Source organism: Crocodylus porosus, unplaced genomic scaffold (assembly GCF_001723895.1).
Source record: "Crocodylus porosus isolate Cpor-Errol unplaced genomic scaffold, CroPor_comp1, whole genome shotgun sequence".
In the NCBI taxonomy this organism is placed as follows: Eukaryota; Metazoa; Chordata; order Crocodylia; family Crocodylidae; genus Crocodylus; species Crocodylus porosus.
The window spans coordinates 65,600,573-65,616,064 of NW_017728918.1; the positions used below are offsets into that span (position 1 = coordinate 65,600,573).

At 43.5% G+C, this 15,492-nt stretch overlaps 1 protein-coding gene across 1 annotated transcript in view; it reads right to left on the reverse strand.

The window, feature by feature from the left end:
* UBE3D (ubiquitin protein ligase E3D) overlaps positions 1-15,492 on the reverse strand; it is a 168,164-nt gene that overhangs the window by 52,660 nt on the left and 100,012 nt on the right. Inside the window, exon 9 of the mRNA XM_019537673.1 lies at positions 6,453-6,591. Within this exon, the coding sequence (XP_019393218.1) occupies positions 6,453-6,591 (139 nt within the window). The remainder of the gene's footprint in view (positions 1-6,452; positions 6,592-15,492) is intronic.

Here is a 15,492-nt window from a genome sequence, read left to right on the forward strand (position 1 = left end):
CTGCCTCTAATGAACCCGTGTTGGTTGCCCCTAAGCATAATCTCCCCTGCTGGTCCCTCATGGACATGTGCCAGAATAATTCTCTCAAAAAGCTGACCCAAGATCGAGGTAAGAATAACTGGCCTATAGTTTCCTAGGTCCTCCTTCCTCCCCTTTTTGAAGATGGGAACCCCACTGGCTCTTTTCCAGTCCTCTGGCACCACACCAGAGCACCACGAGTGCTTGTTAAGCTGTGCCAGGGGTCCCGCAATGACCTCAGCTAATTCCCTCAGCACTCCAGGGTGGAGATCATCCAGATCAGCTGATTTAAATACATCCAGTCCCTCCAGAAGTTCCCTTACCAGATCCTCACTGACCCTTGGCTTAGGTGTGCCTCCCCTGGGGCCCGAGGGTGGCCCAGTGGGGGGGCTGATCTGGTCCCCGCTCAGGAAAATGGAGGCAAACAAGCCATTAAATAGGTTAGCTTTGTCATCTGGTGTGATGACCAAATTTCCCAGCGTGTCTTGCAGGGGCTCCACGTTACCCGGTACCTTCTTTTAAATATCCTACATATTTAAAAAAAGACTTCTTGTTGTCCTTGATCCGGGAAGCTAGTCCCAGTTCCATCTCCGTCTTGGCCTTCCTGACTGCCCCTCCTGCATCCCCGAGCAGCCGCAATATAATCCTCCCTGGTGATGGCCCCTCCCTTCCATTAGGTACGCCTCCCTTTTAGCTGGAGACATTCCCGGATGCTTCTGGTGAGCCATGGGGGCTTTTGCGCTCTCCTGCTCCCTTTGATCTGCGTTGGGATTACCTCCATTTGGGCTTGGAGGATCATCAGTGGGGTCTATCAGGACCATGCCCAAAAATACAAACTAGAGGGCAGCCTCCCTATTTTAGTGCAACAAGACATGGCAGGAGAGAAAGAGGGTGCCCATTGGCAGGATTGGCACAGACAGGAGCCCTAGGGGTATCACGGCCAACCCAGGGGACCCCATCCCATGACACCATAGCCTAAGACAGGGCAGGCAATTATTTCAGCTGGAGAGCCACTTACCAAGCTTGGGCAAGCTGTCAAAGACCACAAGGATAGCCCTGCCCCTTGACAGGTGGCCTGTCCAAGGTGTCCATCTTGGGACCAGAAGATCTGCCCCCCTAACCTTTGCCCTTAACCTTTGCCACAGAAAGTCCCTCCCCTTGTCCCTGGGACCTGTGCCAGTGGGGAACCAGAGCAGAATGGCAGGAGCACAGGGTCTGGGCAGGCAGAGGATCCAGCCCATGGGCTGTATTTTGCCCACCCCCGCCTAAGAGGAAAGCAGGGAGCAGCCTAATGACTCGTCAATTAAGCGATTTGCTCACAGATGCTCCCTCCTTCCCAGTCACAGGGCTTCAAGTCAGCTGTGTTGTCTGGCTGGGCTTGCCTCTTCTACCCCTCCCCCCACTTCCAGACAAAGGGCAATGGGAGTGGCTCCCAGCAGGAGCTGTGTCTTAGCTGCTGTGTTGTCAGTTAATCATTTAACTGATATAATTAGAGAATGTTAAATGAATATTTTTAAATGATATTTACATCCCTAGATATTTACATCCCTTGATGCGAGACGAATCACCTTTTGCCTACTACCAACCAAAGGCTCAATATGTCAGTTCTTCCTATGCTACCATGTGCTATACTATGCTTTCCTTGGTCACCAGCTGAGGATTTAGGCAGCACCTAAAGAATATTTTTTGAACTTTGGGGTTCCTGGCTAGATGGTCTTGTGCCCCTCCACTCATGGTTAGACTAATAATTGTATTTGGGATCTAGAAGGAATTTTACCCCAAGATCAGCTTGGTCCAAATGGGAGGTGGGGAGAGAGGAGGGTTGCTTTCCTCTGTAACAGGAGGCATGGTCCAGTTCCTTGGATCTTTAACATTTTAACAGTCCTTGCAGCAGCAGGACACTGGTTATCATAGTCTCCCTGCTTTACCTGTGGCAGACTAGGGTGTTATGTCTTGTGTTCAGTCAGCATTGACTGCATAGTTTTGCTAATGGGCTCAACAATGGATTTGTATAGGATGGTTTGGATAGGGGTGTTTCTGCCTAAGACAGGGGGTTGGATTAGATGACCTCTGGAGGTCCATTCCAGCCCTACTTTTCTATGATCCTGTGAAAAAGTACATTGCATAGGAACAGTCCTTTGCTATACAAAACATAGGCTTCCTAACAGAGAAGGCTATCAGTCATAAAATCAATACTGTAGACAACAGGTAACCATCCCAGGTTTTCCTGGGCACAATTTTACCAACATTTAATATATCCTTGATTAGAATACTTTTCTAGACAACTGAGAGCTATATATTAGAGGTGTGCTGCTAAATCCCAGAAGTTATATTTCTAAAGAAGTAAAGGGAAGAACAAAGATAGTATAATATTAAAAAAAAAATTTCATCCTGTACTTATTCAGCATTCTTTGACCCCCCCCCCTTCTCCCCCCCGGCAAATAGGTTGCAACTTGAAGTTCTCACATTATCAAGAGGTTGAATTTTAATTCTCACCCACCTGACAAAATAAAATGCTACCTCTACTGAAGTTGATGAAAATGTTGGCTTTTTTGTTATGAAATTTCCAGTCTGTTATTAGAGACAGAGACATTTTTCCATGTCAGTTTAAGAACAATAAATGGTATCTTTAGCCTGAAAGCATACCCATAAAACTATCATTAAAAGAGCTGATTTAAACTGAATTTTCATAAGAAGCACAAGTTTTGGACAATTTATTAACAGAAAACATTATCTTCCCATTGCTCAAATCTAGCAAAACACTTGCAAAGCACTTCAGCACAGGGCTCATATTAAGCACAAGTGATGCCAACGAAGCTACGATGCTCAAGCGCTTTGCTACATCAGAACCTGAAATTAAAAATAAGGATTATAAAAATAACTTCTCCTACCCTAATCAAGGCATATACAGTATATCCATATAGTACAATGAAGTGTCTTTTAGAGATAACCGAGCTAGCTCTAAATCAGGGGCAGGCAATTATTTTCAGCCGAGTGCCACTTACCCAGTTTTGGCAGGCTATTGAGGGCTGTATGGGTAGCCCTGCCCCTTGACAGGTGCCCTGCCCCCTGGTCACCATCTTGGGACCAATGTCCCAATGTATTGGGACCAATGTCCCAGGGCCAGCACTGGTAGAGCCAGAGTGGGGCACAGGCCAGCAGGGGTCTGTGGAACTGGGCTGGGCTGCACCAGCAAGGAGCTGGCCCGGCTCCATATAGCCCCTGCCAGCTGAGACCTTGCGCTCCTGCCACCCTGCTCTGGGCCCTGCCAGCACTGGCCCCGGGACACTGGTGTGGGCCCCACACTCCCACTGGCTCTCTGCCTACTCACACCTAGTGCCCCCCAGCCCCACAGTACAAGTGGGGGGCAGTGCACAGCCCCGACCCCCTGCTCGCCAGCAGGGAAGAAGCTGGCACTGAGCACAGAGAAAAGTGCCTCACCTGCCCCATGGCTAGCGGTTCCTGCTGCAGGCACTCACAGCCCATGCGGGTCTGTCCAGAGCAGGCACAGGTGCCCCAGGCAGGCTGCAGATGGCTGCAGCATGGGGCACTGGCCATGGGGTGGGCAAGGGGCCACTTTTCTCCACACTCAGCACCAGCTTGTAACCCATCTCACTGCCAGCCTGGCAGTGGGGCTGGGTTACACGGTGGTGCTGAGCGGCGGGGGTGAGGGGGGAGAAGCAGCCCCTCCCCATACCATGCCCGGTGCCCCACACTACAGGCACTTGCAGCCAGCCTGGGGCTGCCTGTGCCTGCTCTGGACAGCCCCACGGGGGCTGCGAGTGCCTGTAGCACAGAGTGTTGGCCATGGGGCAGGTGAGGGGCTCAGGGAAGGAGCCCAGGGAAAAGCTGAGCACAGGGAGAAGTGCCCCCCCCCCACACCAGGTGCCCCACGCTGCAGGCACTCACAGCTCACACGGAGCTCTCTGGAGTGGGCACAGGCAGCCCCATGTGGGCTACAAGCAGCTGCAGCACAGGGCATCGGGCATGGGTGGGATGGGGCTGCTCCCCCCCAGCATTCCTTCCTTGCCCTGGGTCCCCCCGCACTTACCTGAGCTTCCTGAGCCAGGGCAGTCACATGCTCCCAGCCCAGAAATCCTGGCTGGGGCTTCTGGCTGGGGGGACGGGGCTGGGAGGCCTCGCTGTTGTTGGAGCCTGCCAGGTTTCCCCTGGGTCCTACTGCCCTTGGTTCCTACCACTTTTGACAGGAACCAAGGACAGAGAAATATTAATTTTCTACATTTTTTTTAGGGGCCCCGCGAGCCAGATAGAATGACCTCACAGGCCGGATGTGGCCCGTGGGCCATATTTTGCTCACCCCTGCTCTAAATGAACTAGCCTGGGTGCCAGATGGAGCATGATATTCTGCTTAGACTAAACTTTTAAAATAATTATACAGCTACAAGCATCAAAAATATTGAGCAGATATACCCCATTAAAATGCATTAAAAATTAAACCAAAATGATTTAAAACTTTGACATCCTATAGCACCTTAAGAAAGAACCTTTTACTGGCTCCAAGTACCAGAAGATATTATCCATAGTGATCTTTGGGAGGCAAATACAGTATATTTCAAGAGATGCCCAAGTCAACATTTGCTCATGCTCTGGTTAACCACATCAGTACATTAAAATCTATGGAGCTCCACAGAAGAACAAGAATCCTCCACATTAAACTTTACAGCCCTGGGATTCAAACAAACCCCACCCCTTCCACTCCTAATTTCATGGAAAGGAGGATCCTCACTGAAAATGATGGGGCTACTCACACAAAGAAAGGTGCTCATGTGTAGCAGTTTTCAAGTGTCAGTACTAAGACTTCTGTTTAGGAAAGGAGCTATAGTATTCCCTGTCTTTCTGAGGTAAGGAATTCTGTGAACTTACTCTTTCATCTGTCTCTAGTTCTATGAATCACTTGTCTGTTCCTATTTATATCTGGATAAATATCAAAAGAAATATCCCACTCCAGAATCTCACACTTTATACGCACAGATAAACATGCAAGATACACTGCATCAGCATACAGTAAAATAGTTTAATCATACTATTTCTTATATCACAGAGTAAAATTAAGACAATTTCACCATATACTACAGGCAGTAGTATGCAGGACTAGCTAGTATCCACTATTTTTATAATAAGCAATTTTGTAATTTCATTCCACTAGCACACAAAATATCCCTCAAATTTTATGATCTAGAGAAGTACAATCCAGGAACAGTTCTAACCTTAGGTATAAAAACATCATTTTAAAATATACAGCAATGGCCATTTCTCACTTCAGTGTTCTTGGTATACAGGTTCCCACTTTCCAAGCCCAGAGGGTATATGAAATACAACCTAAACTACTGTATATTTAGTTATTTTTTATGTTATGGATGTGAGTCTCAACTGTTTATCTTCAACGTAGCTCTCAAAATAAATTAAGCTACCCATTTTTCATCAACGGGGTTTCTAACCCAATATTTCTATTATGGGGATTTCTTTGAATTAAAATACTTTACTAATTCTTTAATTAATCATGGTACACAATTAGAAATAAAGCACTAAAACAGGTTGGTTTGTGTGTCAATTACAAATTTAGATATATTGACTGAGCTAAACTAATTAACTGCCTATTTATATAAACTATATGACTTTTGGATTAAATACAAGCAAAGACCTGAAAACATCAACAAGGCTAAGTTCATTTTTTCTATTATCAGGCATTACAGATGACTAGAGGGATGACTCTAGAGTGTCTATAATAATTCTTTTAATTCAATAGTTCTATAATAATTGGGTCACTAAAAATTTTAGAAGCACAAACTCCTGGACAGGGAAGGATTTGTTGCACGTTGACAGTAATCTACAACAGAATATTTTAGGCCACATTAAATGCTTTATTCAGAATGCTATCATTAGGACAGATGGTTTCATTTACATTTTCATTAGATGCACAATTTAAGTTTGAAGAATTTATTAATAGAATCATTTATTAATAGTATTTTAGCTTGCTTTTATCATTTAAGAGAGTATTCACACCATGGCAGTAAAGTTTTACATTCTGGGCCTTTGTTATTAGTAAAACTTAAAGCAATTATTTTAACTTGATTGGCAAAGCTTTTACATAATATTTTATTTTAATGGAGTTACACATTAACTGTTCCAGCTGCTCAGCTTTAAAAAATGGGGACACTTATTTAAGCTTATTATTTAACTTGGAGAGCGAACTTCCTTTTCAAAAGAATCCGTTACAGCTTCCTAACTTTGTCTAAATAAAGTAATTGTCAAAAACTGCACACTAGAGGTAATTCTTCCTTGCTGTACTTAGTAGTTGAGCTAGTAGTGCCCCAACGGAAAAGACTAGAATATGAATGATTCTATGCGTCTCCCGAGTGATCTCTTTTTCCTAGAAATAATACCTTTATATTGGATAGATGGCATTTCATTACCTGGAAGGAGTTCATGCAGCGAAGTGAAGGTGGCAGAGAAGCATTACTCAAACTCAGTATCAGCAGTAATTCCAAACATGTTTTTGATGGAAATATTAGGGAGTGAACTCCAATATCATTTCCCCATGCATCAGCAAGACTGGAAAGTAATAAAAAAACCCTATTAATTAACCAGCTTAAAATATGTATTTCACACAAAGCTCAAATGAAGCCTTGAAAGTACTAGACTGTTCTTGTGTATATGCCAGTAGTTCCATTTCACATATTTTCTCTGTAGGAGCCACAGGCCACCACACTGCATTTTTCTTACAATACTGGTAAATGCTGAAGGGGTTTTAAGTACTGTGTTATTACTACCAATTTTACAAGGGCACATACATGAGTTAAGACAATTTTGCCATCTAAGACAACTAACCCAGCAGAACAATCCATTTTCACATTTGCAATTCTTAGTTTTAACAGCAAGTCTGAACCAGGCTTCATCTGTCACTGGCAATTTCATACCATATAAAACTTGCATATAAAGTACTCAATAATGCAGTACCTGTGCTTTTTAAGGAATAGCTTTATTTTTCTTCCAGTAGTAAAAAAGTTTTATCGCTGCTGAAAAGCTAGGAGGCCAGGGGCTATGATGTAAATTGATGTTTATGATCCTACCACTGGGATCTTGCTGTCTACACACCAAGCAAAAATCAATCCTCATTTGTTTTAAATAGCTTTGGTTTAAAAATATAAAATGCACTGAATTTCTCCAAGCTAATCACTTTAAGACATAGGGACAACCCTACAAAATAATGTTTTTGTAAACATTTGTGTTAATTTATACCAGTGATTTTCAGTCAGGGTGCTGTAGCACACAGGGATGCCTTCATACCTTTGTAGGGTGCTTTGAGGTATGAGGTGATAAAGGAGGTGTGAGGAGGTAAGTTTGTCCCTGCCTGGCAAACCTCTGCCCCCACTGCCAGCTTCCCTCTGCAAGGAGGTAAGCACTGTAATATACACATTAGTTTTTAAAATTGCATGCCACAATTCACAAAAGTTATGGAATGGTGCCGTGAGTTGAATAAAAGTTGCCTTGAATCTAAAAAAGTTGAGAACTATTGATTTATACTAAGTAATAACAAAGATTATTGCAGAGAAATCAACTCGGAATGCTAGCATAGTCAGATTTCTAATGTTGTTCGAGTCTGGTTCTTCCTTCCTCCACATAAAAGACTGTCAGAGCAGATCAATGATCCATCTCATTCAGTAATCTGTCTCTGACAGCAGCCAGTACACAGTGCTCTAGAGCAAGGTGCAGGTCACTAATTCTCAGGAGTACCCCATGTGCTTTTACAGGTAGGCACAATATTTGTTCCTCTCCAGATAGCAGTAGCTAAGGATTTTAATTAATATTAATATTTTTTCTTAGTTCCTTCAGCTTTCCTGAAGCATATTATTAAAAGCTGATAAATCATTGTTCCAGTACCTCCTCTTTCAACAGCTGAATCTTTTACACTACCCACAAAGAGCACCTGAGGTGGGGAAACTGAAGCAATCACCTGATATGGAATATCCTTATCCCCTTAATTGTTCCCTTCTCCCAGTTGGCTAGCACAGTCAATGATCCTGTGGCAAACATCCTGGTTCTTAAATGTTTAAATAATTTCTTACTAGTTTCTAATGCTCTTCACACTCTTCCTTACTTGCCTTCTTTACATATACGTTCTTCACACGAGTCTTCCTAATGCCCATTTTACTTTCCATAGTTTGTGTGCCTTTCTATAGACTTTACCAGCATAAAAAATTTCACTTGCTGGGTTATCATTTTGTCATTTTAATCTTTAACAATTAGGCAGACCATTCTTTTCCTCCCCTTGCCTGCCTGCTTTATTTCCCCCCAGTGTTGCGGGTGACTGTCATGTTTTCAGTTTTCAGGATTTTTTTTTTTGCCCCCCTTGAACCTTGTTTATTTTTCTGCAAATGCAGTTGCTGGGCTAATTTTGAGGAAGTTTATTTCCAGAAGGTTGCCGGATCTAATTGTATTGCTGTCATCACTACTTAGTTGCTGAAATCTGAATTATATCATGAACCAACTCCTATGGGTTCCTTCATACTTAAATCAGGTGCTTTAGAACTTGCGGATCCAAGAAAGTATTCTTTTAGGTATTGGAAATGTTTCTCTAAATGTTGTTACAATGCAACATTTAGCCACTTTACACCTGGGCAGTTAAAATTCCTCATTATCACTGTTTTATTAGACCCCTTGTCTGTTTTCCTTCTTCCTTCTCACTTGTGGGAGTATTAAAAATATATTTGTAATGTTTACTGTGGATGAAAGAAATTATTCTTCTTGCTAAAAATGGAGCATTGCATGCTTTTCCAAAATAATTACTAATTCTATGGAGCTTGACTTTATTCCATGTAGGAGACCTGACTCAACTACAACTTATTGTATGCTGCTTACACTTCACAGCCTCTAGAAAGGACCTAATCACATGAGGCTCAAAGTGTCTAGTGGGATGTGCTAAGTACCCAGAAAGAGCTGCTCCCCTTGGCAACATTCTGATCCATGCTGGAACCAGATCCAAGATGCTGGTATTAAAAGTATTTCATCACAACGCATCATCTATTTTCCCACTTTTGACTAGAATAGGCATCCCATTGCTATCACCTCTATTGCTGTATCAAGGGTCATGTAGATGAACTTTGAATAGAAATGGAGGGTACAGAGTTGTACCATGTAGCCTCAGCAAAGCTCACTTGGCTGGCTGCTTACCAGATACTAATGTTTCCATCTAACCATGGAGCCTGAGTGCTCTGAAGCATACTGCGGCAAGCTAGTTGCAGCACTTCTCTCGTCTCCCCAGCACAATCCCAGGCTGGCCGTTCTGTCTAGGACTTCTTCAGGAAATTGACCCTCATGACCCAACCACAATAGCTCCCATAATCAGTGTCAAACCTTGTGAGGTGACCTTCTGATCGACTTTCTAAGATAATTAAGTCCCCTAACAAGAAACGCAATGCTTAGTTATCCCTTCTCTGGATATCTGGAAATCTGGTTTGCACAGGACAGTAGTCAAATCTTTGTCCAAGGGGCTTTACTGGGATTAGAGAATCATCAAGATGTAACAGTTTTATCTAGGTCACCACCCCTTGGAATTTCAGTTCAACCTGGAGGTTAAAAGACAACAGAGTTTTAATCTGATAAACACAATGAGCTCCCAATTACCAAACAAAATTCATAAACTGTACATAAGATTCTCCAAATCACAAGAGCAAAAAAAAAGCAAACAAACAACAAAAATTTAGTTTGGACTGATCTTTATGATACACGAGTATTCACTACTGAAAATAAATTTTGACAGTCTGGCAACATCTAAAGAACATACAAGTCGAGTTTAGGAACCAAACCCCAAAGCACTTAGGTGTAGTAACTGATACTCAACAAAATGTTCTGAACCAGGAACAGGCCTTGGAGTTAAAGAAAAGGGAAGTGTGAAGGAGTGAGAGAGAGCAGACAGAAGTCCCGAGGTGTCTTACGTGCTGGGCAGGGGAGGTCAGGAGATGGAAAGCAGCTTGCAGCAACAGATGGAGAGAGTGAAAACAAGCAAAATCCACAGCATGCAGGGTCGGCAGGGCTGCAGCTGGAGACTGGAAGGGAAGAGAAACACCCACCACACTTCTGGAGCAGCATCTCGCCCAGGATTACAAGAGGAAGGCTGCCCAAAGGTATTTCTGGCCCTGGAGAGGGGCAGAGGTGGGTTCCCTGTAGGTCACAGGGAAAGAAGAGTGGCTGAGCGTCCTGGCAGGCAAGGGCTGCGAGACTTGCCAAAGGAACGGGGAGTGACTCTAGGCAGGAGGCAGGCAGAGCCCTGTGCACACACGACTGGTGATAAGCTCCAGAGCAGCGCCTCAGCGGAGGATCCGGGACAGAGAACACATACAGCCTTTGATAATCTGTGGGGCGGAATGGAACCAGAGGAGAGGCCTGAGGAAACCTGCAGTTACAGGTAGAGCCCTGCTGCACATGGGAGATCCCAATGAGACTGTGACTGTTCACAGGGGAGCGGGCAGGCCTGTGCATAACAGAGACTGGACTAAGTGATTTCCTGATTGTTGAGACTGGAATTTGAGAGCCTGACCCTGGGGGAAAGGGGACATAGACTGAGCCTGACAAGGAGGTTGAGAGCTGATGAGGTTTTCCTTGGGGGTTTTTTGCCTTTTCTTTTGATATTCTGAGCTCAGGCCAAGACCAGCCCTGGAAGGGTGTACCTAATCAAAACCAAAGTTCTCCCTGGGGTAGAGAGCCAAACAATAGCACAACAGGTAGCACTGCTACCTGGCTGCAGAAGGACTTTTGAGTACCATCTGGAGAGGCTGGCTGGGGTAAAGGGGAGGTTTGGAGCCCCACATAAGAAACAGGGATCGAGATCAGGCAGGATCACCGCCTGCAGTGCCTCCTGGGAATATAATTTTATCAAAGTCATGGCAGGCAAGAAACATAAGACCAACTTCCTGGCAGACCAGGTGATCCAAAGCCAAAGTCCACCCTGTCACCGCCTGTAGGCAAATGCGCTCAGGGCAGTGGTAACAAGCTTTACAACACCTACAGCCGTGAAAGGAAGTCAGAATATGATTCTGGCGGGACACTAAATCCATGTTTCTACCTCTATTAATTGTCGTAATTCAGTCATGCCTGCCAGCTATTTCTTTATCAAAAAAATTATACCTAGCCATAGTTAAAAAAAAATTATGAATTTTGTTAGCTAGAAGCTCCACATACTGAAAATATTTGCAATTATAAATCAAGAAAAAGAAAACTAAAATACATTTTAGAAATTCATTAGAATATTGGTAATGAAAAGGTAACTCCACTGTTTACCAATAAAAGTTCACCTTTAAAATAATACACTAATCAAATATATTAATGTTTGCCTGCTATGAATATCCAGCTCCAAAATATAAGCTCTTCCACATGACCCAAAAGGTAATAATTTATTTTAGTCTTTGCCTCCTAGCTATCAAGATAGAGTCAATTATTATAGAAGATCTCTTCTTGCATGTTGCACCATTTTCTATGTGAGATAAATCAAGTTATAAAGATCTGTGTTATCACCCAACAGCAATACTGCATGTTCCTCTAATTAGGCATCTTAATACTGGGATTTCTCTCAAGGCACCAATGTGGTCTAGTAAGACGGGGAATAGAAATGGTTCCTGTTTACCTAGAATAGCACTACCATGAAGCCAATGACTTGTCTCCTCAGCACCATCAGCTACCAGAAACATAACACATCTACCATCCACTCACCACTAAGCTTCTCAAGTTGAATTCAAAACACTCACTAGACCAGGGGTGGGCAAAATGTGGCCCGCCAAGCCATTCTATCTGGCCCACAGGGCCCCTGCAAAAATTTAGAAAATTAATATTTAGCTGCCCTGGCTGCCTGTCATGCGGCCCTTGATGGCTTGCCAAAACTCAGTAAGCGGCCCTCCTCCTGAAATAATTGTCTGCCCCTGCACTAGACTTAGCCAAAACAGCTGAAAGATCTCCTAAAGCTCTGACAAAGAGACAACTGTCAGCTTTGCTCCTCCTCAGTCACAAATTAAACTGTCCATAGCAAAAATAAGAGTCAGAACTTCCTCTTGGGCCAGTCCAACCCTGAAAAATAGTTTATACAGGATCAAACATCACCACTTTCTTCAGACTGCAAGCTGAAATTCTGTTCAATTGCCTATGTAAACAATCATGGCATTTCACAGAAGTTATAAAATAAAAACTTTTTAAAAACTGAGAATTTTCATCATTCAGGGGAGAAATTCACGTGGCAGATACAAGTCACATGGCTTACTACATTTCTGACAGTTGTTCCAATATTGCAATGGAAAGGTAGTACAATACTGATAACAGAAATGAATTCTGCTTACAGCTGACATACTTGGACATAGCTGTGAATGCCAGTGACAACTGAATGTGCCATTCTAAGCTCTGTTCTTTTAAAATGGAAAAGAACAGATAAAAAGATGAAATAAAAGATAGAATGCTGTGGACATTTTTTCCTACTAGTCTGCACAGCACAAAGATCTCCCTATGGACTTTGAATCAGAAAACCAGGGCTGGAAAGGACCTCAGGAGATCATCTAGTCCAACCCCCTACTCAAAGAAGGAGTGCCCCAGCTAGATCATCCCAGCCAAGCCTCTGTCTAGCCAGGTCTTAAAAACTTCCAAAGATGGAGATAAGATACCACAACCTCTCTGGGTAACCTGTTCCAGGTACTTTACTACCCTCTACATGAGAAAGTTTTTCCTAATACCTAACTTAAACTTCCTTGGCTGCAACTTGAGAATATTGGTCCTTGTTGTGTCATCTGCCACCACTGAGAACAGTCTAGCTCCATTCTTTCAAAACACGCTTCAGGTAGTTGAAGACTGCTATTAAACCCCCAGCCCTCTCAGTTTTCTCCAGACTAAATAAGTCCAGTTCCCTCAACCTCTCCCCATAAGCCATGTGCCCCAGCCCCTTAAACATTTTCATTGCCCTCCACTGGACTCTTTCCAATTTGTCTTCAACCTTTCTGAAGTGGGCACCCAAAACTGGACAGAATATTCCAGATGGGGTCTCACCAGTGCCAAATACAGGGGATATAATCACTTCCCTTGATCTGGCAACACTATTACTAATGCAGCCCAGTATACTGTAAAGCCTTCTTCACAAGGGCACATTGTTGACTCATATTCATCTTATTATCTATTGTAACCCCTACATCCCTTTCTGCACAGCTGCTGCTTAGCTGGTCAGTCCACAGTATGTACCAGTTCATTGGATTATTCAGTCCTAAGTGAAGGACTTTGCACTTGTCCTTACCGAATCTCATGAGATTTCTTTTTGGTCCAATACTCCAATTTCTCTAGGTCTCTCTGAATCCAAATCCTACTCTCCAGCATATCTGCTACCCCCCTCCCCCCCGCTTGGTGTCAACTATAAACTTGCTGAGGGTGCATGCCGTGTCATTTTCGAGGTCACTGATGAAGATATTGAACAAAACCAGGCCTGGGACTGATCCCTGGGGCACTCCACTTGATACTGGCTGCCATCTAGACACTGAGCCATTGATTACTACCTTCTGAGACTCACAACACAGCTAGTTTTCTTTCCACCTTCCAGTCCATTCATCTAACCTGTATTTCCTTAGCTTCCTTGTGAAAACATTGTAGGAGACCACATCAAAAGCCTTGCTGAAGTTAAGGTGTATCATGTCCACTGCTTTTCCCACATCGACAAAGTCAGTCATCACATGATAGAAGGCAATCAGATTGGTCCAGGATGACTTTTCCTTGGTGAATCCATGCTGACCCTAATCACCTTCTCCTTCAAGTGCTTAATTGAGGATCGGCTTCATGATTTTTCTGGGGACTGAGGCAAGGCTAACTGGTCTGTAGTTCCCTGGATCCTCTATCTTCCTCGTCTTAAAAATGGGTACTATATTTGCCTTTTTCCAATTGTCCAGGACCTCCCTTGATCGCCATGAGTTTTCAAAGATAATGGACAGCAGCTCTGCAATCACATCAACCAACTCTCTCGGCACCTTCAGATGCACTGCATCTGGCCCCACCCCGTGGATTTCTATATATCCAGCTTTTCTAAATAGTCCCTAACCTGTTCTTTAACCATTGTTGGCTGCTCACCTTCTCCCCCTGTGCTATAAGGTGCAGCAGTCTGGGAGCTGACCCTGCCTGTGAAGACTGAGGTGAAAACAGCATTGAGTACTTCAGCCTTTTTTTTTTATTGTCTGTCACTAAGCTGCCTCCCCCATTTAGTAAGGGGCCCACACTTTCCCTAATCTTTCTCTTGTTGCTGAAATACTTGTAGAAACCCTTATAATTACCATTCACCTCCCATGCTAGCTGTAAGTACAATTGCACTTTGGCCTTCCTGATTTTTATCCTGGCATTCCTGAGCAATACTCTTATACACCTCCCTAGTTGCTTGTCCAAGTTTCCACTTCTCGTAAGCTTCCTTTCTGTGCATTAGCTCACTAAATAGCGTCATATTGAATGTAATAGTTTGAATTCTTGTAATAAATACCCATTAGCCAGTTTAGAAAGAAAGCAAGGTTCATCTTCTTATCTAGGCCATTGCTTGTTTTTGCCTACGTGCTGAATGTCTTGGTTCTGAATTTTATCTTTGGAGGCCTTTAACAAAGTTAACTTAAAAGCGACCCTTGGGCAAACGTTCTGAGAGATCGAAACCTAGAGGCTTTTGGAAAGGGGATGGCAAGACAGGTTACTGCAGTGGTGTGGAAAATTTACCAAAGAAGACCCAGGAAAGGAATCTGTTGGGCAAAAGATCTGAGCCCAAATTTGAGAGTAGTGACAGGTTTGGGTAGGAGGGGCCCAAGACGGCAACTCGCCCAATAAAAACTGTAACCTACAGTCCCAATTTGGAGGTAACCTCACCTGTAGAACACCGAAGGAAGAATCACAAGTGTAGGCTGGATGAGACTGATCACCTGAACCACCCTCTCCGTGTACAAGAACTCCCGTTCATGCTGAAGCCTAGGAGCGCCCGAGTGGGACCGAAGGAAGGGGACTTGTTCCTATCACTGCTGAGACCAACCCTAAAGCCATAACTAAAGAATGAAAGTATATCTGGGGAGTTGGCTTCTCGGAATTCTAGGATTGTAAGCATACCATGAGAAATAATAGTACTGATTCCAATTTAACCTTTACTTGTAATTGTAGTTGTTTTTGTAATACTAATTCTTATAGCATTGTTTGGAAAGGAAGTGCATTCGGAACATTGTTTCCAACATGTGTAGTTATTGTGTTTTTAATGTTTGTGGTTTTTCTTAAGGCTAAGCAGAGTTATATGCGTAGCAAGGAATTTTAAAATAAAATTGTGTTGTATGAATTAAGCGTGCAATCAATGTGAAATTGTGCCATCAACCAAGTGCTCCCCCAGCCAGGCGCATCAGACAAATCAGTAAATTGTGTGGGATCTTTCTCTATTCCATAACCCACTAGAGACAAAAAATTCCCTGCCAAGCCAAGCTGGTC